The following is a 27,380-nucleotide window of genomic DNA, read 5'->3' as shown; positions in this document are numbered from 1 at the left end:
GTTTTATGTTTATTATTTTATTATTTCTATTCTACGTGACTTTACCGAAATAACCAAGAAGATGAATCCCTGCAGTCACGAAAGCTTTAAATCGAAATGTGTACGTGTACTTGGAGTTTGCGTTCTCTCTCCCCGTGGTCGCGTGCATGTTTCTCCGGATCCTCCGATTATTCTCTTCACACTTAGAAAAGTGTGTTTAGAGTGTTTGTCTGCGAGAAATCTCCATAATAAGCCACGTCTGTGAGCTATCATTTGTGGCCAGATCGATTCTGCAAAGAGCTATATACCTCAGTGGGCCTTACCTGGTAAAATAAAAATCTTTTTTTTTATACAATCGTCCAAACTCAGCGAGTCCAGGATGTAAAATATTCACGTTAAAAATAGGTGATGAATATATATTGTTTTAGGTTATTAAGATTTAAATCCTATTTTTTTTACGCATAATAGGAAAATGGACGGTGAAAGTCAGAGAAAATGAGCTTAAATGAACCACAATGTTTGTTTAGCCAGCGGCTGTTCGCTGTGGTAATGCGTGAGGCCCACCACCCAGTACCCAATCACTCTGCCGCATGCCCTCCCAGCCACCCTCCCTCCCTACCTCACCGCCTGCTCGCCCACCCTTCACACCATCATCCTGCCCATCTGTCTCCCATCTCACCAAATAACCCCTCCACTCACTCAACCACCACCACCCACGCACTCGCACCTTCGATTAGCACGAGTGGCTACGTACGCTGCGAAATAAGTTCAACATACATACTCACCAACACACCCACTCACCCAACCACTCACCCACACACGAAACCAATCACCCACTTCCACACTCACCCACACACCTTCGATTAGCACGGTTGACCACGTTCGGTGAAAAAGAAGTTCAACATACATACAACCACTGTCCACTCAGAACAATACGGTGTCGTAAGAATAAAAAAAACTAAACAATTATTGACAGATGAACAGAGGATGCATGAAGCCAGTAGTTAAATATTAGTTGATAAAGATGGAAGACGATTACAGACTGTGAAGCTTAAACAAACAGGTCTTGCAAGAAAAAAATGTATAACGACACAGATGAAAAAAACAAGTTCACCATTACATAAGAATGTTTGTACAAGGTGCGGTTCCATTGTGCAATTCACACATCCTGACCCGAACCGGTCAAACAGCCTGTGGGAAAACCATTATCGTTGTGTCCCACACTGCTGCTGCTGGGTTTTGTTTGTACAAATATTATATCACTTGAGACCGGTTAAAGCTATGTATGTATGTTTGTTGAACTTCTTCCACGCCAACCGTGCTAATCGGAAGTGCAGGGGAAGGACAACAAATTAAACACAAAAAAACTATTTTAGCTAACACTGCGTGACTCTAAGGCCCTGTCTACACAGGTGAGCGCGGCCGCCGTGTGGAACATTCCAAGGCGTGTCTCGAGGTATATAACTTAACTGCAGGTGAAGTCAAGTTAATTTCCTTGATCGTCTCCGCTGTGTGAGCTGCTGCTGCTGCGATAGCTTCTCCGTGTGCCGCGGCGAGCGACAGTCCAAGTGAAGCCATGGGCCATGGCGAGCGCGTCTCCCAGTGATTGTGTCGACAGTGAGCTGAGCTGCCCCATCTGCCTGGGCACGTTTGACTGCGCCTCCACGCTGAGCTGCGGACACTCGTTCTGCATCCGGTGTCTGGATGGTGCCTGGGAGAGAGCGAGCAGCTTCAGCTGCCCGCAGTGCCGAGCGGCCTTCCCTGAGCGACCCCAGCTGAAGAGGAACGTGACACTCGCCAACCTGGTGGAGCAGCTCAGAGTTGGAGAGAGGATGGCTGGAGTTGTCTTCTGTGACACCTGTGGTGATGGGAAGACTCCTGCAGTGAAGACCTGCCTCAGGTGTGAGATGTCCCGGTGTGAGATGTCCCTGTGTGAGTCCCACCTGAAGCCTCACATGATTAACCCCAAGTTGAAGGACCATGTCCTGGTGGCTCCCATTTTGCACCTAGAAGAACGAAGATCTGCGGAACACAATGCGCATCTCCAATTTTACTGTGAACAGGATGGGAGCCTGGTCTGTATGGTCGGCAATATCGCAGGAGACCACACAGGACACAAGGTCATCACGGTGAAAAAAGCCCAACATGCTAAACAGGTGAGGAATCATTTACTGCTGTAACCCACCCTCCTCTCGAGTTACTACAGATTGTGTCTCTGTATTGTTACTTTGAAAAGTCTGTTTTTTTATTTATATGGATTTAAAATTAATTGATGATGACGATGGTGATGATGAAGTGAATGTTAAGCACTGGATGTTCACCTGACCCCCACAGGAGGAGTTGAGGCTCAAGAAGATGGAGAGAGAGAAGAACAAGGGGTCGGCAGCGTCACAGACACAGCAGCTCAAGGACACGTACAAGCTCATGCAGGTATAGTTGGAGACGCTGTGACAAGTATGCCAGAGTGGACTCGCACATTGTCGCAAATCCGCCAAACAATGTTTCTAACGGTTTCACCAGAGTGGCTTTTGGCGTGGGAGGGGTACGTCGTGCCCAACATTGAGGGCACAACAAACCAGAAGTGATATGCTTCTAAAGATTCAGTCGGTCTATTTCCCACTCTCACCGACCTGAAGGAAAAGTCTCGTGCGATGCTATATGCATCAACTCTACATTTAAATAAACACCTAATTGCAAGAGAAACAACAACAACACCCCCCCAATCTGAATGCGACCATCTAAACGCAACCCGATCCAACATTCTAAAGGCCGTCTATTAAAACGGTTTCCTTGTTCTAACAATGAAACGATGTGAATATGGTATTGACACAATATTTAGAGGTCAACGCGTCAGTCAATGCCACATGCCATCACCACCTCGAGCCTTTTAACTGTTTCGTAGCGTTAGTGTAATTCACGTAATGTACATGCAAAATGCGCATGCATAATGTACGTTGATTTCAATATGAATAACCCAACCGGAATTGGATACTCATTGCATTTTATATTCATTCATTAATCCCCCCCATCGCACAAGAATGGCTCACTAGTGTCGTCATCAAATCTATCCCTGTATTTAAGCTACGAAACAGAATTTCTCCACAAATCTGGCTGTTACCTGATGAAGCTAGTTGTAATTACTGGCGAAACGTTGTACTCAGATTGTAAATGTTGTGGACGTGCTTTCCAGCACACCGGTGTGTTTTACTTGTAATGGATTGGCATATTCTAATTACGTAACAAACCTTACTAATTTTCTGTGTCGGGTGGTGGCGAGTTTAATGACACATTTATATTTACGCGATCTAACCTCAGAAACCTACATTATGGATGATATTGATCGCGAAAACTTAGGTTTTAAACTGTTGCACTTTATTTTGTGGCCGACTAGAAAGCTCTTCCTTCTGATATTAGGAAATCACTGGAGCAAAGTACTTTTAAATCATCTAGATGAGTGGTTCTTAACCTGGGGTGCACACACTCCCTGGAGGTGTGAGCTGCCCTTCGTTGGGGTGCGAGACATGCCAGATTTTTTAGAAGGTAAATCGTCTAAACACAAAGGCGCTCATGAATGATTTAAAAATACAAAAATCAGAGAACCTAGACCAGACAGGTTCTCTGGGGGTGATGTTCGCTGGCAAGCGCCTGGTGGCTGGGTGACCCACGTAACTCGGTCGGGCCCAGCCCAAATGGCTATATGACGCTGACCTGTGGGCCCACCATTCGCAGGACGAAGGGTGAGGGGCAGGTGTGATGCCAGTAATACGGGGAGAGGGATGGTCTCAGACGGACTGGACCTTGTCAGTGGACACTTGCTATTTGGGCGTGGAATGTCACGTCACTCGGGGAGGAGCCAGAGCTGGTGGAGGAGGTGGAAAGGTACCAACGTGATAGAATCGGTCTCACCTCCACACACAGCATTGGCATTGGAACCAAACTTCTTGATCGGGGGTGGTGTCTTTCCTATTCTGGAGTAACCCCTGGTGAGTGTGGGGATACTCACAAACCCCCGGCTGGGTGCTCTTCAGTTGGAGTTTGTCCCAGTGGAGGAGAGGGTCGCCTCATTGAGGCGTCGGGTCTCATAAAGGACAACTCTGACTGTTGTCTGTGCTTATGCATTAAATAGGAGTTCAGAGTATTCGGCTGTCTTGGAAACGGTGAGTGCAGTGCCCGACAGTACTGCCCACCAACACCATCGTCTTACTGGGCGACTACAATGGTCACTTGGGAAACGATGTAAATACCTGGAGAGGCATGATTTGGAAGAATGCCCCTTCCTGATCTGAACCCAACTGTAAGATGTTATTGGATTTTTGTGCTAATCATGGAATTTCAAGGACAAACACCATGTTCGAACACAAGCATGCGCATAAGTGTACCAGAGAACCTTGGGACGAAGGCCAATTATTGACTTCATAGTTGTATCATCGGACCTAAGGCTGTATGATCTGGACACTCGGATGAAGAGAGGGGCAGGGGTGTCAACTGATCACCACCTGGTAGTAAGTTGGATCTGAAACTTGGGGCAACAACATGAAGGCCCAAATTAATAGTGCGGGTTTTCTGAGAATGTCTGGCAGAAGACCCAGTGCAGAGAGATTTCAACTTCCACCTCTGGGAAAGTTCTCCTGTACCCCAGGAGAGGTCGTGAAAATTGTGGACGATGTTCAAGACCTCGATTGTGGATGCAGCTGCGATAAGTTGTAGCCTGAAGGCATTGGGTGCCTGTCATGGCGGGAACCCTTGGATCCGCTAGTGGATACCAATTGTGAGGGAAGATTTCATGTTGAAGGAGGCTTTCTGAGCTGTGGGAATATGACGTACCGGTGCTGCTTTTGTGTGCTCTCTGGTCCCTCTATTCCTGGAGTGAGAGTTCTGTCCGTATCCTCGGTGTTGAATCAAAGTCGTTCACTGTGGGTGTTGGACTTTACCAAGGCTGTGTCTTGTCTCCACTCATATTTGTGATTTTCATGGACAGGATATCATAGCGCCGTCGAGGTATGGAGAGGATACAGTATGGGGGCATGGAGGTGCTCTTTCCAGATGACGTTGTCCTTTTTGCCTCGTCAGTCTGTGGTCTCCAGCATGCACTTGAATGGTTTGATGCCGAGTGTAAAGCTGCTGGGATGAAGATCAGCACAGCCACATCTGAAATCATGGTTCACTCCCGGGAGATGTTGGATTGTTTCTCCAGGTGAGGGGGGAACTATGTCCTTAGTAGAAGAGTTTAAGTACCCCAACATCTCTTTCGCGAGTGATGGTAAGTGGGAGTGGGAGATCGGCCAGCGGATCAGTGTGGCATACGCAGTGTTGCGGGTGCCATATCATTCCATGGTAGTGAAGCAGGAGCTGAGTTCTCAAACAATCCTCGCGGTTTACAGGTCGATCTATGTTCCCACCTTCCCTTATGGTCATGAGCTTTGGGTAATGACTGAAAGGATGAGATCGCGTTACAAAGGGCTGAAAGTAAGTTTCTCTGCAGGGTTGATGGGCTCACTCTCCGTGATCGGGTGTTGAGCTCAATAATCCGGGAGAGCCTCAGAGTCAAGCCACTGCTCCTCTGGATCGAGAGGAGCCAATTGAGGTAGTTCAGGTACCTGGTCAGGGTGCCCCCCGATAGACTGACTCGTAACTTTACAGGTAATGTCCCACTTGGCAAAGACCCCGTGGCCAGCCCAGTACACGCTGATGGGACTATGTTTGTGTCTAGTTGTGTAGTGTATAATGTAGTAGAGTATAGTGTAGTAATTTTTAGTGTAGTGTACAGTATAGTAGTGCTGGAGTCTGTTGCCAGGGAATGGGAGGTCTGGAGCACCCTACTCAAAATGCTGCCGCCGCGATCCTCACCAGGGCAAGCAGACATAGAAAAGAATAAATTAACAAATTAAGCACGTTCATGCAAGTACAACTACTCTGTTTAATATATACATTATAAAATATTTTAGCGACTGAGAACCAATGGGGTGCAAGGCTGCAATAAAGGTTAAGAACCACTGATCTAGATTGAAAACGCATTCTTTAAAACTGCTTTTTGTGTTTAGTTCGTTGTCCTTCCTCCGCACCTCTGATTAGCATGGTTGGCTACGTACGGTGCGAAATAAATTTTACATCCATACCTTTGTAGTGAGTCCAACTGAGTCACAGACGTTCTCTTGGGAGTAACACTTTATTAACAGCAACACAATATATGTCAAGGTGATGACCACCCGACTAACTACAGTAACACATTAACACCTAAGCTCTATGCTATCCCTGTCCGGACCACGTGGCGGAGCCTCTTCAGTACTTGACGTGGATCTTCCAGCGCTGCATCACGAAAAACCCTGATCCCTTCCTGGGATCCGCCTTATATCTCTCCGGGCTGGGGCTGGCTCCGCCTCTGACCCCCCCACCTTCGAGATCTCTCTCGCATTTACCCCAAGGCTCTCGACAGCTCTCTTTGGACCACGTGACCACCCGTTAGCCCCCTCCACCTGGGGGCCCCCTCTTGTTACTTCCGTTCACGTGTCCACGGGGTCAGCCAGAGTGCCATCGCCCAAAGTAACCCTGGCTGGCTGACACCCTCTCGCTCCCTGTGGTGAAAACCCACACCGCACGCTGTGCAGTGGTGCCCTTGCGCGAACAGCGCTCCGCCAGCCTCCACTAGGGCTGGTACTACACCCTCTCTCTGGCGTGTACACAATGACGATGCATCACACGCCGTGGCCTTGCAGGCCCGGCACCATACAGTGACATTCCCAGTCACTACACATTCATACAACACTCGCCTCTATGGTGCTCGATTGCGGATCACGTGCATAGCCACCACCGATATGAAGATATCAAACTGTTTCCAAACAGCGTCGTGGTTGCAATCTACAGGGTGGTCCAGCTGTCTTGTGATCCACATTTTATTCTGTAAAACTTAATATTTTTTAAAAGGTGTATTTAAAACATGGATGAATATGCAAAGGAAAGAAAATGTTAGGGCTACATTAATTGGGGGTCACGAGAGATCTGGACCACCTTGCAGTTCCCTCAATTGGTGTTAGCCGCTGAGGTCGTGATGGGTTTCTTTTTTTTTTCATTCCTGTTGCTCCGTGCCCCCTGCACCATTCCCATTCGGCTGTAATGTGCACTGATGCCTACTTTATTGAGGGCGACATTGGCATGTAAAATAAAGATTGCTTGGTTCTGAGAATATGTATTTATAGTGGAGAAATCCGATGAGCTGTACAAATCCTTTCACAGATGTCAGTAGTTTTCAGGGATGTCAGTAGTTTTTACAGATTTCCAGTAGTTTTCACAGATGTCATTATTTTTCACAGATGTCAGTAATTTTCACAGATGTCCGTAGTTTTCACACATGTTCAGACCCCTTCCATTTGTCCCCGCAAGTCACCACTCGGCCCGTGACCACCACCTCCAAGAGCTTCGCTGTCCTACAACCGGCAAATCCTAATCATAAATGTGATTAAGGAAACGCCCATTGTCAACTATCACCATCTGATTGCGCCAACAAGACGAAGAGCATATTTGACAGATTCACAGCCAGGGATGGAAGTCCCACTTGCTCCCCGAAAGTCCCGCTATGCTCGCTCTCCCTGCTTGCTGGTGCCATGTCAATGGGTACCAAAGAGGTGCTGAGAAACTGGCTAGAGGAGCAGTTGTCCTGCCTCATCGCATGAAAGCTTTCCATATAAACCCAATGTGCCACGGGCAGTGGCCACCCTCCCGGATCTCCATCAGCTTCGACCAGTTATAACTGAAAATGATAAAAAAAATAAGAATAGGTTTTACCATTTCTGGAAATAACACAATTGGATACCTTTTACAAGGCATCACGTTTGCATTAACCACACATAATTGTGGCAAACATGCAAACAAACATGATGTGATATTATAATATATGGAGTTGTCTTTGAAACTGATTGTCCTACACCAGAGACAGCCTTCTTTTGTGAACTTGTATCACCAGTGTTAGACCAGAGAACACCAAAATGTGAACAGAATAATGTATATATAATTATCAAAGCATGTTTGTTTGCATGCATTGGTTGTCACAAGAATGCGTGGCTAATGCAAACTTGATGCCTTATAAAAGGTATCTATTTGGTGTTTGAACATCCTGACACCTGTTTTATTGACAGAAAGGGTCAAAGTTGTTATTATTTTTCATTATTTTTGATACTGGTAAAAAGGTCCCATAGATACGGTTATACCTAGCCTATTCTAAATGCATTCACATATTAATGAGCCTGTAGCCAGCACTGGCCAATACACGCATCTGACGAGTCAGCTATACTAATACCCGCCATTCGCCACTAAATGACAGGTGCACTTTGAGGCCACATGAAGTGACGAAGGCTCGCTGAAAGGTCTCGGGAAACACCCAGGTGCCATGGGATGGCTGACTGAGATGACTGGTAGATGCACCATATGTACCCCCTTCTGTGCCAACTTACTGTATTTTTTCCAACCGGCGCTCCACTCATTGTTGTGAGTGTCGCTCCACTGCCCTCTATTGTTGCTGTAGGGCGACTGACTACAACTGCCCAGTAGCATCCTTCACGAGCCTACTCAGCTATACCCCACCACACACAGTTAACCAAATACAACCTGGAGAACATACTAGTGCATTATGTTCATGACACACAGAGAGACATTTAGAAATCGAGACAGACATGTGGAATTACAGATAGACACACAGACACATAGAGGTACAGCCAGACACATACAGAAGCATGTGAGTGATTCAACAACTGATTATCGTCCCCTTCTGCATAGGAGTCCTTAAGTGGGATGAAAGCGCAGATCAGCCGAGAGTTTGAGCGCAAGAGGCAGCAGCTGAATGAGGAGGAGAGGGAGGCACTGGAGCATGTGGACGAGGAGGGCCTCTCTGTGCTGTCCCGCATCCAGGCGAACATCGCTCTCTATGAGAACAGAGCACATGGCCTTGAGCAGGAGATCAACAAGCTGCTCGTACCCAGATAAAAGACATTCCCTTGCATTAGCAGATCGTCAAATCATGGATGTAACGATTGGTTTATTACGCAGACGTGTGAAACTCCAAAACCCAGCGATCTGCAGAGTTACTCGGGGATTACAGTAAAGAAAGCCGGTTTATGAATCTACCTGTTCACACGCTTAAGTGCTATCTCTCACGTATATTTGGGTTTCTTTTAGAATTAGTTTCCATCCACGTGCAAATTCCTCCTCTTACAATGGAAATGGCCAAACTTCCCAATGCGAGACTGAAAAAAGGTGTTGAGACCCTGGAAGGCCTTCCTTGATAATTACGGGCGCCTAAAACTTATATTCAAACTCATAAACTCAGCAGTAGGAGCTCGGCGCTCTGACCTATGAGCTAGCCAGCCACCACATTATTCTGAACTTGATATAACTATAACACGTTGTTGTGTTTCCTTTTCATTCAAAACATTATTACTGGGCGAGATGAGTCATGTGATATGGCCCAGTGATAGCATGTTTATTATCACTCTTTGCAGAGGTTGCAGGGACAACCCTGATTTACACTGCAGGTGTATTAACATACAGAAGACAACAAGAAATTATGTTGACGCGCAAAAAGCCTATCCAGTGCAGGACACCCTATTCAATAGCCAGATATTGTTATCCCATATCGTGATGTCAATCTATCCTGACAACAGGAAATGAGCGTGTGGAAGAAGAGGAGGAGATTTTGGTGATGGAGTGAATATTTGTATTGACATGAGTTGCACAATTGTGTCTTTCAGGATCCCAAGTACGAGGAACTCAGGTCAGTACCAGAGAGACGTGGACCCTCATTAGTATTTGTATCTCATGCTGTGTGTAGACTGTAGAGAGACCTGGACATCGACTATTCTGCGTATCCTGTGTTGTGTATGCAGTGAGACTAGGAATCTCATTATACTATGTTAGAATCTGTGGGTGGGAAATGGGTAAATATAATTGACGTCATCACCTCACGGGAGATGAACGTTCATGCCAGCACATGGATATAAAATTACAGCATGTGTATGTTTGTTGATCTTCTTTCGCACCGTATGTAACCAACCGTGCTCATCGTAGGTGCGTGGGAAGGACAACAAACTAAACACAAAAATCAGAATAAATGAAAGCACCCTTGTTGCTACCATCTACCACCCACATCATGACCTCTTTGTGACCTTCATCAGGCAAGGCCTCGAGGACTTTGCTCTCAATTGCTTCGCCATGAGTGATGGCACATGGACAAGAACCATCATCATTTGGTAATGCGACGGTCATCAATGTATATCAGTCCCTGAAATACGAAATGGCCATCACCACCTCTGCCAGCAGCCACTCAATCGGCTATAGATGACTTCAACAGCCACCACACACAAGAGGTGTATTCAGGAAATGATGAAGCCGGAGAGTCAAGGAAGACTCATCGGCACAAGACACTATCCTTTCGTGTGACTCTAAACAACCTGGCACGATTCACTCAGCCCGATGGATAAAGAACAAAACCCCCGAATTATGATTATTTTCAAAGGACAATAACGGGCAGCTCCACTCATTGTTTCACGAACAATAATTGACAATTTTCAGAAGAGTCAACACGGGCCAGCAATCACGACCAGTGGACAACTGATACCAGTCATGACCTCAACACGACGGCCGCATCGCAAGCCAATTGAAGCCCAGGCAATGAACAATAAACCGAAGCAGAATTGAATAACCTGCAGCCAAAACTTGGGAATTTCAATATATTGAAAATAATTATGACATATGCGAGAGGAAATAAATCCTGATAGGGCATTGGAAAATCTATATGCCATGATGGAAACCAAAACCAGATCAATTATTGAAGGAGTTAATCAGAACTACATTATGGGACCTCCTTTGCCCGTATCAAATTATGATAATAGGGTTTTCCCCTTTTTTCTGGCAACAGGTGTTAAGATGTTCAAACACCAAACTGAAACCTTAAACAAGGAATCATGTCTGCATTAACCACAATGCTTGTGGTCAGAATTCAAACAAAACACATTGTCCTTGAAACTGATTGGTCCACACCAGAGACAGCTTTCTTTTGAGCCTCGTCTCAAACGGTGTTGGACCAGAGGACGCCTTAACACCTATTTTATTTTCTTCTTGGTTCTTTCGGTAAAGTCACGTAGAAGGGAAGTAATAAAAGAATAAAAATAAAACATAATAAAACAATTCTCACGACGTTTCGGCCACAACACAAGCAGCCGTCCTCAGGTGAAGACCAGGTCTGTCGAGGCGACAGCGTTAGACGCTGTCGCCTCGACAGACATGGTCGTGAGAATTTTTTTATTATGTTTTATTTTTATTATTTTATTACTTATCTTCTACGTGGCTTTACCGAAAGAACCAAGAAGATGAATCCCTGCAGTCACGAAAGCTTTAAATCGAAACCTATTTTATTGCCTGAAAAAGGGGAAACCCCTATTATCTTAATCAGAACTGGTGACCAAGATAAGGGCACCACACTGCAAGAGTTCCTGAACTTTGCACAAAGAAAACGATGAGAAGACATCATGGCGAACGTGGACTTCACTCACTCCAGCTGCAAACCTGGAAGCTCCTAAACCTAGGTGCCTCAAACAGACGGCACACCTCCAAACACCGCAGCAAATCCGGTGCCTTTCTATAAGCTGACCTGCTCAAAGGCACCAATCGACGAGCTCATCAAATAAGCTGTCTGGAAACAACTCACCATCTCCATGCGTCAACTACCACATGCAACAGATCTAAACAGGCCGAACACTGGTCATCCTTCAGGACTGCAAAGTCCAACAAGGCACAAGGAAATGGATGGCCTTTGTCCTACATTTCTAAATAACCTGGAACTATATCGACAACTGGCTGGCAAACCTCTTCACCGTCATGCACAGGACATGCAAAATCCAAAACAAGGGATGCCAAAGTCATCGCCATTCTGAAAACCCGGAAAGCATCAAGACTTTCCCTCCAGTTTAACACGTAGGCTTTTGCGACCAATCTCATCCATTCAACCATAAGATCTTTTTTTGGGATTATATCGCGTAAATATATAAATGTGTCATTAAAACCTGCCACCACCTGACACAGCCAACTAGTAAGGGTTGCTACGTGAACAGAACATGCCAATCTGTTAATATTTACAATCTGAGAATGACGTTTCGCCAGTAATTACAACTAGCTTCTTCAGGCGACAGCCAGATTTGTGGAGAAGTCTTAACTGTTTCATTCCTCATATAGAGGCGTAGATGTGGTGGCATTTGTGTAAAGAGTGGAGAGGTGTCCATACCTGGGCAGTGTGCTTATGACCCAGCTCCAGTTTGAGTTTGACAGCAGAGTTAGCACTCATAACCAGTCGGGTGGCATTTATATTTTCTTCAGCTGCATAACCCTGTGTGGAATCTAACTGGTGTTTCGCTCCATACGAAGCTTCGGGTCTTCTCGGCTACGGTCATGCCCTCATTTTCTATGCTTGTGAAGCGTGGACCCGTTTGATGGAATGCCTGCCCCAGTTAGAAACATTCAGGCTGTCCTGACGATGATGCATCCTGGGTATAACCATTCTGGATTATGTGAGGAACTCACAAATCCCTGAAAAATCTGGGCAGAGTCTCATCGGTGAACTCCTCCTCGAGGCAAGGCTGCGTTGGCTGGGGCATGTAGGTTGTATGCCGAGCCACCGCATGCCCAAACGGGCGTGGTACAGGATAGAGAAGAGATGGACGAATGTGGAACAGGAGAATATGGAGATGAGTGATATTAACGGTGTCTGGTTCCAGTGGTGTTAAGATCGGCCTCTGTGCAGGAGAATCATGAGGGACGCTACTCGGCAGTCCAACAACAACGGAGGGCAGAGGATCGGCGTTCACAACGAGTAGAACGCCAGTGGATAAAACACAGCAAGTCGGCACAGTAGAGGACACAGGTGGGGTTATCTGCCAGTTTTCTCAGTCAGTCATCCATGGAACCTGCTAGGTCTGTCCAGCGCCCTTCTGCCAGCGAGTCTTTGATACTTCACGTTGCCTCAAAGTACACCTAGCCTGGCACAAGCATCGTGGTGACATCACCACTTAGTGGCCAATGTCGGCTATTGTTATTATGGAGAGACCTTGCCCCACACTTCTGTGTGCTATGTGTTTAGTGTGTAGATAGACCTGGGCCTGTATTGTTCTGCCTGTATTGTTCTATGTGCCCTGTGCTGTGTGTGTCGAGAGACCTGGGCCTGCATTGTTCTGTGTGCCCTGTGTTGTGGGTGCAGAAACTCGGTATCTCAGGAGACTCAAGATGACACTGCTCCCACATTCAGCCAGCAGGAGCTCACAAATGTCATCTCAGCAGGAGGAGTCGAGATGAGACTCCTGGCTCTCCTGTGTATGTATATACATTCATATGTAGCTCAAACACACACACACAGATGAGTATAAATCATTATAACATGAGCTCTATTAACACGACACGTGGGTATGATTGAGGATGCTGTTGAAATTCTTCATGTATGAATTCATTACACGCACACACACACACTATGGCTAAGATTATTCAGATTCATTATTAGTATTTGAGGCTGCAAGATGCAGACATGCACGCCTTGATGATCCTTCTGGTTCAGTGTTAATGCATGAAGCTCTCAGACTCCAAGTCACCTTTAGGATTCTGTATTAATATTCGGAGGTTTATCAGACAGTCAGCCAAAGGCGTAACCTTGGTTGATCGTGTACATCACTACACGGACAAAAATGTAAATTACTATAGAATGTGTATCAATATATATACATTAATATATAGCACACATAAACACAGACGAGTGTAAACAACTATTAAAGAGCTCTATTAACACTACACGTGTGTACGATCGAGTGAGAATGCTATTGCTATTCTGCGTGCGAGTATTTGACACACACACACACGCTATGGCTAATATTATTAGGATTCAATATTAGTGCTTGAGGCAGGGATATCCAGACACCTTAAGGATTATCAGGGTTCAGTGTTACAGCCTGAAGCTCTCTGAATCAAATGCAACTTTAGGTTCTATTAGAAAGTGAGACCAAGCCATAAGCTGAGTTGCCCGTGTAAATCACTACACAGGCAACACAAAAGTTAATTACAAAAGAACATGAATCAATATCTAACGATACGTTGATATAGACAGAGATCCCTCGTATTGCCTTAACAGACTGTCGGGGCAAGTGCTGTTAGCGAGCACCTATGAAGGCCGGCACGGCACACGAGGGGTGGGTGGCCAGCACCACGCCCGACCGCCTTTGTCTCCCCAGTGGCGATGTTTAGAACCGCAATCATCACTACACTATCACACACGAACACAAACGAGTGTACATCACTACACTATCACACTCACACACGAGTGTACATCACTACACCATCACACACACACGAGTGTACATCACTACACTATCACAGACACACGAGTGTACATCACTACACTATCACACTCACACACGAGTGTACATCACTACACCATCTCACACACACACGAGTGTACATCACTCCACTATCACACACACACACGAGTGTACATCACTACACTATCACACACACACAACACCATCACACACACACGAGTGTACATCACTACACTATCACACACATACACACACGAGTGTACATCACTACACTATCACACATACACACACACACGAGTGTACATCACTACACTATCACACACACACACACGAGTGTACATCACTCCACTATCACACACACACAACACTATCACACACACGAGTGTACATCACTACACTATCACACACACACACGAGTGTACATCACTACACTGTCACACACACACATATTGTACATCACTCCACTATCACACACACACGCGTGTACATCACTACACTATCACACACACGAGTGTACATCACTACACTATCACACACACACACACACGAGTGTACATCACTACACTATCACACACACGAGTGTACATCACTACACTATCACACACACGAGTGTACATCACTACACTATCACACACACACGAGTGTACATCACTACACTATCACACACACACACGAGTGTACATCACTACACTATCACACACACACACACGAGTGTACATCACTACACTATCTCTCTCACACGCACACACACGAGTGTACATCACTACACTATCACACACACACACGAGCGTACATCACTACACTATCACACACACACACGAGTGTACATCACTACACTATCTCTCTCACACACACACACACGAGTGTACATCACTACACTATCACACACAGTGTACATCACTACACTACCACACACAGAGTGTACATCACTACACTATCACAGACACAGAAAGTACATCACTACACTATCACACACACAGAGTGTACATCACTACACTATCACACACACAGAGTGTACATCACTACACTATCACACACACACACGAGTGTACATCACTACACTATCACACACACACACGAGTGTACATCACTACACTATCACACACACACAGTGTACATCACTACACTATCACACACACACGAGTGTACATCACTACACTATCACACACACACGAGTGTACATCACTACACTATCACAGACACACGAGTGTACATCACTACACTATCACACTCACACACGAGTGTACATCACTACACCATCACACACACACGAGTGTACATCACTACACTATCACAGACACACGAGTGTACATCACTACACTATCACACTCACACACGAGTGTACATCACTACACCATTTCACACACACACGAGTGTACATCACTCCACTATCACACACACACACGAGTGTACATCACTACACTATCACACACACACAACACCATCACACACACACGAGTGTACATCACTACACTATCACACACATACACACACGAGTGTACATCACTACACTATCACACATACACACACACACGAGTGTACATCACTACACTATCACACACACACACACGAGTGTACATCACTCCACTATCACACACACACAACACTATCACACACACGAGTGTACATCACTACACTATCACACACACACACGAGTGTACATCACTACACTGTCACACACACACATATTGTACATCACTCCACTATCACACACACACGCGTGTACATCACTACACTATCACACACACGAGTGTACATCACTACACTATCACACACACACACACACGAGTGTACATCACTACACTATCACACACACGAGTGTACATCACTACACTATCACACACACGAGTGTACATCACTACACTATCACACACACACGAGTGTACATCACTACACTATCACACACACACACGAGTGTACATCACTACACTATCACACACACACACACGAGTGTACATCACTACACTATCTCTCTCACACGCACACACACGAGTGTACATCACTACACTATCACACACACACACGAGCGTACATCACTACACTATCACACACACACACGAGTGTACATCACTACACTATCTCTCTCACACACACACACACGAGTGTACATCACTACACTATCACACACAGTGTACATCACTACACTACCACACACAGAGTGTACATCACTACACTATCACAGACACAGAAAGTACATCACTACACTATCACACACACAGAGTGTACATCACTACACTATCACACACACAGAGTGTACATCACTACACTATCACACACACACACGAGTGTACATCACTACACTATCACACACACACACGAGTGTACATCACTACACTATCACACACACACAGTGTACATCACTACACTATCACACACACACGAGTGTACATCACTACACTATCACACACACACGAGTGTACATCACAACACTATCACACACACATGAGTGTACATCACTACACTATCACACACACACACGAGTGTACATCACTACACTATCACACACACACGAGTGTACATCACTACACTATCACACACACACACGAGTGTACATCACTACACTATCACACACACACATGAGTGTACATCACTACACTATCACACACACACACGAGTGTACATCACAACACTATCACACACACATGAGTGTACATCACTACACTATCACACACACACACGAGTGTACATCACAACACTATCACACACACACACCAGTGTACATCACTACACTATCACACACACACAAGTGTATATCACAACACTATCACACACACACACACGAGTGTACATCACTACACGATCACACACACACGAGTGTGCATCACTACACTATCACACACACAGAGTGTACATCACTACACTATCGCACACACACGAGTGTACATAACTACACTATCACACACACACACACGAGTGTACATCACTACACCATCGCACACACACACACGAGTGTACATCACTACACCATCACACACACACGAGTGTACATCACTACACCATCACACACACACACACGAGTGTACATCAATACACTATCACACACACACGAGTGTACATCACTACACTATCACACTCACACACGAGTGTACATCACTACACCATCTCACACACACACGAGTGTACATCACTCCACTATCACACACACACGAGTTTACATCACTACACTATCACACACACACACAACACTATCACACACACGAGTGTACATCACTACACTATCACACACACACACACGAGTGTACATCACTACACTGTCACACACACACAGAGTGTACATCAACAACAACCGCCATTCGCCACTAAGTGCCGGTGACGTCACCACGACGCTTGTGCCTGGCCTAGTGCACCTTGAGGCCACGTGAAGTGTCGAACGCCCGCTGGCAGGAGGTCACGGGGCAGACCCAGGTGCCACGGGTCGACTGACCGAGATGACTGGCTGATGCACCACCTGTGCCTCCCTACTGAACCAACTTGCTGTGCTTTAGCCACCCGGCGCCCCGCTCGTTGTTGTGAGTGTCGCTCCTCCGCCCTTCGTTGTTGTTGGAGGGCGACTGCCTCCAACTGCCCAGTAGCGTCCTTCACGAGCCTCCTCTACAGAGGCGGATCTTGACACCGCTCTTGACACCTCTGGTACCAGTCATCGGCAAGTCCACTCAGCTCCACGTCCTCCTGTACCACATCACTCCATCTCCACTCTAGCCCGTGCCGCGCCCGTTTAGCCCCCTCGATCCGGCCGAACAAAGGCTGTTTAGGCATGCGGTGGCTGGGCATGCGGGCTACATGACCCAACCAACGCAGCCTTGCCTGCCGGAGGAGCTCACCGATGGGACTTTGCCCAGATCTTTCAAGGATTTGTGAGCTCCTCACACAATCCAGCCTGGTTAAACCCAGGATGGATCGTAGGCAGGCCAGCCTAAATGTTTCCAACCGGCGAAGATGCTCCATTAGGGGGGTCCACGTTTTGCAAGCGTAGAGAAGGGAAGGAATGACCGTGGCCGAGAAGACCTGAAGCTTCGTGCGGAGCGACAGACCAGGTAGTTTCCACACAGCGTTACGCAACCGATGAAAATATATTGCCGCTCGACTGATTCGGAGTGAGACCTCTGCTGTTAAACTGGAGCCGGTCATAAGCACACTGCCCAGGGATGGGAAACTCTCCACTCTCTCCACAACTGCCCCTTCACCGATTGGGAGTTGTGGGGGTGGAGTGTCCGATGGTACAAAATACCCAGGCAGGTGCTTAGTTTTGGTGGGGCTGATGGTAAGGCCCCACCTCTTGGCGGCACGCTCCAGTCTCAGCAGCAGCGTCTCCAACTCCTCTTCTGAATGAGCAGCTATTACCAAATAATCGGCATACATAACGTGGTTGACCAATAGGGAGCCATCTCTTGATCGCACCCGGGCATCGATCAGCCTCCCATTATATCTGTACCAAACGGAAATTCCCCCGGTACAGCTATTGAAGGCTTCGTGAACTACGCGGTCAAAATAGATGTTAAATAATGTGGGAGCCAGAGGACATCCCTGCCGCACCCCAAGGTGTACAGGGAAAGGCTCTGACTCCCGGCCACGTAGTTTTACCCGGGCCCGCTCACCATCATGAAGGTCCTTAATGATCGTGAGCAGAGGGTCAGGGACTCCGAAAGCATGAAGAACAACCCAGAGCCCAGGCCTATTGATGGTATAATAGGCCTTGACCAGGTCAATAAAGCAGAGATGTTGGTCTTGTTGGAATTCCCTACATCTCTGCTGTAGCAGACGGACAGAAAATATGGCATCCGTGCAGGACCGTCCTCTCCTGAAACCGCATTGGGGCTCCGCAAGCCTCTCCTCAGCGTGCCTGGCAAGGCGATGTTGAATAATCCTTGCCAGGACCTTTCCCAGAATACTGAGGAGTGAGATGCCCCTGTAGTTGTTACAGTCTGTGCGGTCCCCCTTGCGGTCCCCCTTCTTCTTACAGAGGGGGACCACCAGTGCATCCTTCCAATCCTGTGGAAACCGTCCAGTGGTCCAGACTGTTGTTATGATGTCATGTAGGGCAGTCTGTGCACAAACGCCACCCTCCCTGAGCATTTCGCTTGGGAGATCATCTCTGCCCGGTGCCTTTCCTAGTCTCAGACTCTGGATCGCCCTCAGTACTTCCTCAACAGATGGCACCTCAGCCAGCCACTCACAGGGGGTGAACTCTTCCAATTTTTGAGGCACCGCAGCCTCAGCAGGGTTATCCACATTTTGTGCCATGATGTTTTCCTGGCTTAGGGATTTCCCCTCCCCCAGGACCTCATAGAAATGCTCAGCAAATCTGCAAACCTGTTCCTGGGGGTCGGAGATTGGATCACCGTTTTTTCCCCTAATGATGGTAATAGGTGTGGCGCTGCAGGTTACTTTTTTGATGGAATTAAATAGTGATTTGTGATCGCGGGCCACTGAGGAAGACTCAATCTCCTCAGCAACCCGCGACCACCACCCATCCTTGCAGCGCCTTACGGCTTTACGAACCTCCGAGCGAAGGCTGCGGTAAGCCTCCTCATTCTCTGACGTGGGATGCTGTAGCCGATGAGAGTGGGCCTGTCGCTTTTTCTCAACTAACATGAACACCTCCTCTGTCAGCCAGGGTTTCTGGGGAGGTCTGGACCGCGTACCCAAAGCAGCCATTGCAGCTGCATGAGTCACAGTCCTAAACCTCGCCCATTTACCCTCGACATCAGGAGGAGTGGGGGACGATGCCAACCCCAGCTGCAAGCGATGATAAAATTCTCGCTTGCAACTTTCATCAGCTAACTGAGACCAGGCCACTTTAGGTTGGAGTGGGGTCCTGGGTGTACACCCACCACCGGAGTGGAAGAATGGCAGGCGCATCTTACTGATGACTAGTCGATGGTCAGAGGGCAGATCAGCTCCACGGTAGGTCCTGGTGTCAAGGACATAGGCTCGCATCCGCTGGTCTGTCACTATGTAGTCCAGCAGATGTTCTTGCTTGCACCCGGCATGCGTCCATGATGTTGTGTGGATGCGCCAATGTCGGAAGAGCGTGTTGGTAATTACAAGCCCATGGGCTGCACAAAAATCTAGCAGCCTCCTACCGTTGTTATTCAGCTGATCTGGCCCATGCCATCCAATCACTCCAGACCAGGTGCCAGCATCATGACCAACTCGGGCATTGAAGTCACCCAACAAGATGACTCTGTCCCGAGTGGCCACTTTAGTCAGCACCTGTGACAGGAGGTCATAGAAGGCATCTGACTCATCGGCTTTGCCTGCATCCCTCCACGGATGTTCGTCTTCAGTGGGGGCATAAGTAACCACGACCACCACTCCTCGCCTCCGGTTGATGGGAAGGCGAGCCCAAAGTATCCTGGGGCTTACAGCTTCCCACACCTCACTGCCACGCTCCCACGCCCCCTTCATTCTTTTGTTCAAAAGAAGAGCCACACCCTGTTGTTTGGCAGTCTCCTGCCCCGAGTAGAGGACTGTCCACCCCTCATGGTGGCAGGAGCCAGAACCGGTCCATCAGACCTCCTGAATGCCACAGAGATCCAGGCGGTACCGGTCCAGCTCCCGACAGAGGAGTGGCAGCCTCTCCAACGCAGTGAGCGTTCTAACATTCCACGTGGCCATCCGCAATGGTTTTTCGTTGTTTCTGGAGGAGCCCCGAGGGTGAAGATTCAATCTCCTGGCTCCGCCAATTGGGGTTTGGCCAGGAGACGTCATAGACGCCTGTCCCCCTGGGGCCTCCGGCACAAGCTTATTAGTTACATGTTTATGTTTAATTGAAGGTGGAGGGGTTACCAGCCCCTCGCACCCGTCCAGAGCCCCCGTTTAGCCACTGTGGTGGTCACAGACGCCATGAGGGGAGAGGCCAATGAGGCATTGGCCCTCCCCCCACAGCAATGTCCACGACAGTGTTGCCCGTCCGGCACCGCGAGGAGGTAGGAGTGTACATCACTACACTATCACACACACGAGTGTACATCACTAGACTATCTCACACACACGAGTGTACATCACAACACTATCACACACACATAGTGTACATCACTACACTATCACACACACACACGAGTGTATATCACTACACTATCACACACACGAGTATATATCACTACACTATCACACACACGAGTATATATCACTACACTATCACACACACGAGTGTACATCACTACACTATCACACACACACACACGAGTGTACATCACTACACTAACTCACACACACACACGAGTGTACATCACTACACTATCACACACACACGAGTGTACATCACTACACTATCACACACACACGAGTGTACATCACTACACTATCACACACAGAGTGTACATCACTACACTATCACACACACAGAGTGTACATCACTACACTATCACACACACGAGTGTATATCACTAAACTATCACACACACACGAGTGTACATCACTACACCATCACACACACACACACGAGTGTACATCACTACATTTTCACACAAAGAGTGTACATCACAACACTATCACACACACGAGTGTACATCACTACACTATCACACACACACACGAGTGTACATCACTACACTATCACACACACACACGAGTGTGCATCACTACACTATCACACACATAGGGTACATCACTACACTATCACACACACACGAGTGTACATCACTACACTATCGCACACACACACGAGTGTACATCACTACACTATCACACACACAGAGTGTACATCACTACACTATCACACACACAGTGTACATCACTACACTATCACACACACACACACACGAGTGTACATCACTACACTATCACACACACACACGAGTTTACATCACTACACTATCACACACACGAGTGTACAACACTACACTATCACACACACACACAGTGTACATCACTACACTAACACACACACGAGTGTACATCACTACACTATGACACACACAAACGAGTGTACATCACTACACTATCACAAACACACACACGTGTACATCACTACACTATCACACACACACACGAGTGTACATCACTACACTATCGCACACACACACGAGTGTACATCACTACACTATCACACACACACAGAGTGTACATCACTACTCTATCACACACACAGTGTACATCACTACACAATCACACACACACACACACACACGAGTGTACATCACTACACTATCACACACACACACACACGAGTTTACATCACTACACTATCACACACACGAGTGTACAACACTACACTATCACACACACACAGTGTACATCACTACACTAACACACACACGAGTGTACATCACTACACTAACACACACACACGAGTGTACATCACTACACTATCACACACACACACAAGAGTGTACATCACTACACTATGACACACACACACGAGTGTACATCACTACACTATCACAAACACACACACGTGTACATCACTACACTATCACACACACACACACGAGTGTACATCACTACACTATCACACACACACACGAGTGTACATCATTACACTATCACACACACACGAGTGTACATCACTACACTATCACACACACACGAGTGTACATCACTACACTATCACACACACACACACGAGTGTACATAACTACACTAACACACACACACACACACGAGTGTGCATCACTACACTATCACACACACACACGAGTGTACATCACTACACTATCATACACACACACATACGAGTGTACATCACTACACTATCGCACACACACACGAGTGTACATCACTACACTATCACACACACAGAGTGTATATCACTACACTATCACACACACAGTGTACATCACTACAGTATCACACACACACACACGAGTGTACATCACTACACTATCACACACACACACGAGTTTACATCACTACACTATCACACACACGAGTGTACAACACTACACTATCACACACACACACAGTGTACATCACTACACTAACACACACACGAGTGTACATCACTACACTAACACACACACGAGTTTACATAGCTACACTATCACACACACACAAGAGTGTACATCACTACACTATGACACACACACGAGTGTACATCACTACACTAACACACACACACGAGTGTACATCACTACACTATCACACACACACAAGAGTGTACATCACTACACTATCACACACACACACGAGTGTACATCACTACACTATCACACACACACACGAGTGTACATCACTACACTATCACACACACACACGAGTGTACATCACTACACTATCACACACACACGAGTGTACATCACTACACTATCACACACACACACCAGTGTACATCACTACACTATCACACACACGAGTGTACATCACTACACTATCACACACACGAGTGTACATCACTACACTATCACACACACGAGTGTACATCACTACACTATCTCACACACACACACTAGTGTACATCACTACACTATCACACACACACGAGTGTACATCACTACACTATCACACACACACACGAGTGTACATCACTACACTATCACACACACGAGTGTACATCACTACACTATCACTCACACACGAGTGTACATCACTACACTATCACACACACACACACACGAGTGTACATCACTACACTATCACACACACACACACGAGTGTACATCACTACACTATCACACACACACACGGGTATACATCACTCCACTATCACACACACACACACGAGTGTACATCACCACACTATCACACACACCTCGTGTGCCGTGCCGGCCTTCACAGGTTCTCACCAACACCACTGGCCCCTACAGTCTGTGATCATTCTATTTCAAAAATTTTTTTTTAATAAATACATGTTAGAAATAATTCATATGTTAAGTTCTCATCCTTGCATTTTAATATATAGAGCAGTTCACATTTTGATGGTATCATCACATGTTTTACATCTATTACACAGTGAATATTGAACTGAAGCTCGACTTAAAAAAATTTAGATAGCGCGGCAGACAAACGCACCGCTGTACTGTACTTCTGTGCTCTCGCCAGCTGCGCCGCCTGCCTTCACCAACGCGCGGTGTCCGGCGTGGTGAAGTATGGTCAAATGTCCCCCGCGACCCGCATGGTGTAGGGAGGCCCTCATCCAGCAGTGGATTGACAAAGTGCCCGTTACATGTCATCACACTGATAACTCCGCATTACAACGTTGTATAATAATGCTCATTATGAATTGCTCTATTGTAATGTACGTGCGTGTTAGTGCACGAGTGCTGTTGTTATAGTGGTGCTGTTGATACACGGCTACTGTGATTATCGTTACTGCAGACGGACGCTCACCGACTGTGGACCCAAACTCGGCCTACAACAAACTCCATATTTCCTCGGACCTCAGGACGGTGACGTGGACCGATGTCTCCCAGGGTCGCCCCGATCACCCACACCGATTTGATTACTGGTTACAAGCCCTGTGCTCCGAGAGCTTCTCGTCGGGTCAGCACTACTGGGAGGTGGACGTGGGGGGTGCGGCGGGGTACTGTCAGGTTGGAGTCGCGTACGGGACGATCGCACGGAAAGGGCGTGGTAAAGAGTGCAGCCTGGGACAGAACGACTTATCCTGGGTTTTATATAAAAATCACAACAGCTGGGCAGTGATTCGTGGTGGTGTAGAGACCACAGTGCCGGTGAGGGATCCTCCCCGGAGATTCGGGTGTCACCTGCACTGGGAGGCGGGGCTGCTGTCGTTTTACTGCGCCGATTCCATGGAGCTGCTGCACTCCATTCACCACTCGTTTAGTCAACCGCTCTATCCCGCACTGTGTGTGTATGGTGCTGGTAACTCAGTGAGGATTCTGGATCTGAGTCGTGCGTCCTCAGAGCACGGAGAGTGACCAGCGCAGAGAAACGGGCACAACGCACAGACTCGTGCACACAAAGACACAGATCCCCCGTGTAGCCTTAAGAGACTGTTGGCGCAAGTGCTGGTAGAGAGCACATATGAAGGCCGGCACGGCACTCGAGGGTTGGATGGCTAACAGCATGCGTGGCTACCTTTGTCTCCCCAGTGGTGATGTTTACACACCGCACCAGGAACTAATTTGAGGCTGAGTCGACCTAGGGGAGGCCCATGACCGGTTCACCAACACTAGTGACGATTATCCGATTCGGTCCTGGGTCTCCCCTAGGTCGACTGAGCCTCAAATGAGTACCTGCTGCGGTGTGTAAACATCGCCACTGGGGAGACAAAGGCTGCAGGGATTGGTGCTGGCCACCCATCCACTCGTGTGCCGTCCCGGCCTTCCTAGGTGGTCGCTAACAGCACTTGCCCCAACAGTCTGTTAAGGCTACACCGGGGAATTTTGTCTTTGGGTGGGTGGGTTGGTGTGTGTATGCCTTTCTTCGTGTCTTTGTTATTGTGTCTGTGTCTTTGTGTCCGTGTGTGTCTTTGTCTTTGTGTATTTCTGGGCGTGGTGCTGCCTACCCTCTCCCTCGTGTGTCACAGTGCCGGCCTTCATAGTTGCTACTCGCTACTAACAGCACTTGCCCCAACAGTCTGTTAAGGCTACACGGGGTATCTTTGTCTTTAGTGTATAGAGAGCCATGTGCGTAGTGTGGGGTGGAGCGGTGGTGCAGTGGTTAGCGCACTGGTTGGTGAGGGCGGGGGGAGCCAAGCTCCTCTCTGACGTCATCGTCCCTCGCACCGCGCGCCGCGTGGCGCTCAACGCCGAGAGGGCGGAGCTCCACCGCGGGCGTGCTGGGAACACGCGTCACGTGACGCTACGGGGTGACTCGCGCCGTCCCCTCGCGGTCACTCGCTTGTTCGGCGATAAACCCGGGGTGGGAATGGGATGGCATCATTAGGGGGGGGGTCTACTTGTGGTGTGTGGTGAGCGTTGCTGGGCTTATAACATTTTTGTTATAAGCAGGGGTCGAGCGACTCCCTCCTCACCCCCAAACCAAACTAGTTTTATTTTACAGGGCATAGAGAGTGAGAAGCCACACCTTGTAGTAGTAGGAGGTCTTTTGCCACCAATATTATTCATAATAAAGGTTTGTTTTGATAAATATTGTAATTATCTGCACTCTGACTTAGACTTGTATATGCAGCCATAACCTTAAATCCATGGGAAAACGCCTCCCACTGCCGACAAAAATGGGAATTGTCTTTTGTGTTATGAAATTGGAGAGAGACACCGCAAACTCCAAATATTCAGCAGCCGTCGACCTCCTCCATACCAGGTGAGGGAGTTAAAATATCCTAGTCACCACGGCGCCCCTCCTTAACGTGATACACCAATCTGGTGTGAACCCAACCTCAAGTCTCAGGCTGTTTAGCGACGCGTAGATGATTTGAGACACTTTGATTTTAACGCACCAGTTGTGTAATTGTGTGAACGATAATCGCATTGTAGTCTGGGCTGTGAATGAGATTTATATTTGCTTCATTGCTGGCATGGGTTTGACTTGTTTTGCTTTTTTCATTTTTTGACCCGGGTAACTCTTTTCAATGAAACTCATCCTGATCTCCTGAGTTCTCACCTCGTTAATCTCAAATTAAACTCCACTCGATCATCAGCAGAAATAGCATCATCAGCAGAATTAGTGACAGAAGCAACAGCATCAGCAGCTCCATCATTATCATCATCAGCATCAGACGTAGGACCAAAAGCATCAATAATAATATTGCAATCATCATCAGCAGCAACGGAATCATCATCCGTAGCAGAAGCAACATCAACATTCTTGCAACCGAGACTCATCCTGGTCTCTTGAGTTCTCACCTGGTTAAACAAATCGACTTTAACACGTAGGCTTTCGCGACCAATATTATCAATAATAAAGGTTTCTTGGGTTAGATCGCGTAAATATAAATAGACTTGATTGTGTTCTGGGTTACCTGTGAATTGGAATCGCATTGTGTTGTTGGTCAAGGGTCATTGTATTCTGGGTGAATAAAAAAAATCAGAAAATCTATTTTCAAGATTGTCATCCAGGCTGTGAATGTCCGTCTCAGAGCTGAGCCTGACTAAATTGTGTCAACACGCATGTTTGAGATGGTAATTGTTATTTTGTTTGTATAGATGTTATATTATCTGAGATTAAACCCGGCACGGTTTGTAAATCTTCACAGGC

At 47.1% G+C, this 27,380-nt stretch overlaps 1 protein-coding gene across 1 annotated transcript; it reads left to right on the top strand.

The window, feature by feature from the left end:
- The first annotated feature begins 1,488 nt into the window (after nucleotides 1–1,488).
- Nucleotides 1,489–27,222, top strand: LOC144733075 (zinc-binding protein A33-like). Its single transcript, XM_078614814.1, has 5 exons — nucleotides 1,489–2,135; nucleotides 2,314–2,409; nucleotides 9,717–9,739; nucleotides 13,214–13,326; nucleotides 24,576–27,222. Exons 1-5 carry the CDS (start codon nucleotides 1,563–1,565, stop codon nucleotides 25,136–25,138), a joined length of 1,368 nt encoding a protein of 455 aa, XP_078470940.1. The 5' UTR covers nucleotides 1,489–1,562; the 3' UTR covers nucleotides 25,139–27,222.
- Nucleotides 27,223–27,380: the final 158 nt, after the last annotated feature.

This window comes from Lampetra planeri, chromosome 45 (genome assembly GCF_965212315.1).
Source record: "Lampetra planeri chromosome 45, kcLamPlan1.2.h2, whole genome shotgun sequence".
NCBI classification, from domain to species: domain Eukaryota; kingdom Metazoa; phylum Chordata; class Hyperoartia; order Petromyzontiformes; family Petromyzontidae; genus Lampetra; species Lampetra planeri.
This window is presented reverse-complemented; position numbering and strand designations above follow the sequence as displayed.

Bases quoted from the DNA above. Each gene is read 5' to 3' on its own strand.
- LOC144733075 (XM_078614814.1), top strand. From the start codon at position 1,563: ATGGCGAGCGCGTCTCCCAGTGATTGTGTCGACAGTGAGCTGAGCTGC. The intron at 2,136-2,313 runs GTGAGGAATCAT...TGACCCCCACAG, and splicing joins AAGCCCAACATGCTAAACAG to GAGGAGTTGAGGCTCAAGAA. The intron at 9,740-13,213 runs GTCAGTACCAGA...TTGTGGGTGCAG, and splicing joins CCCAAGTACGAGGAACTCAG to AAACTCGGTATCTCAGGAGA.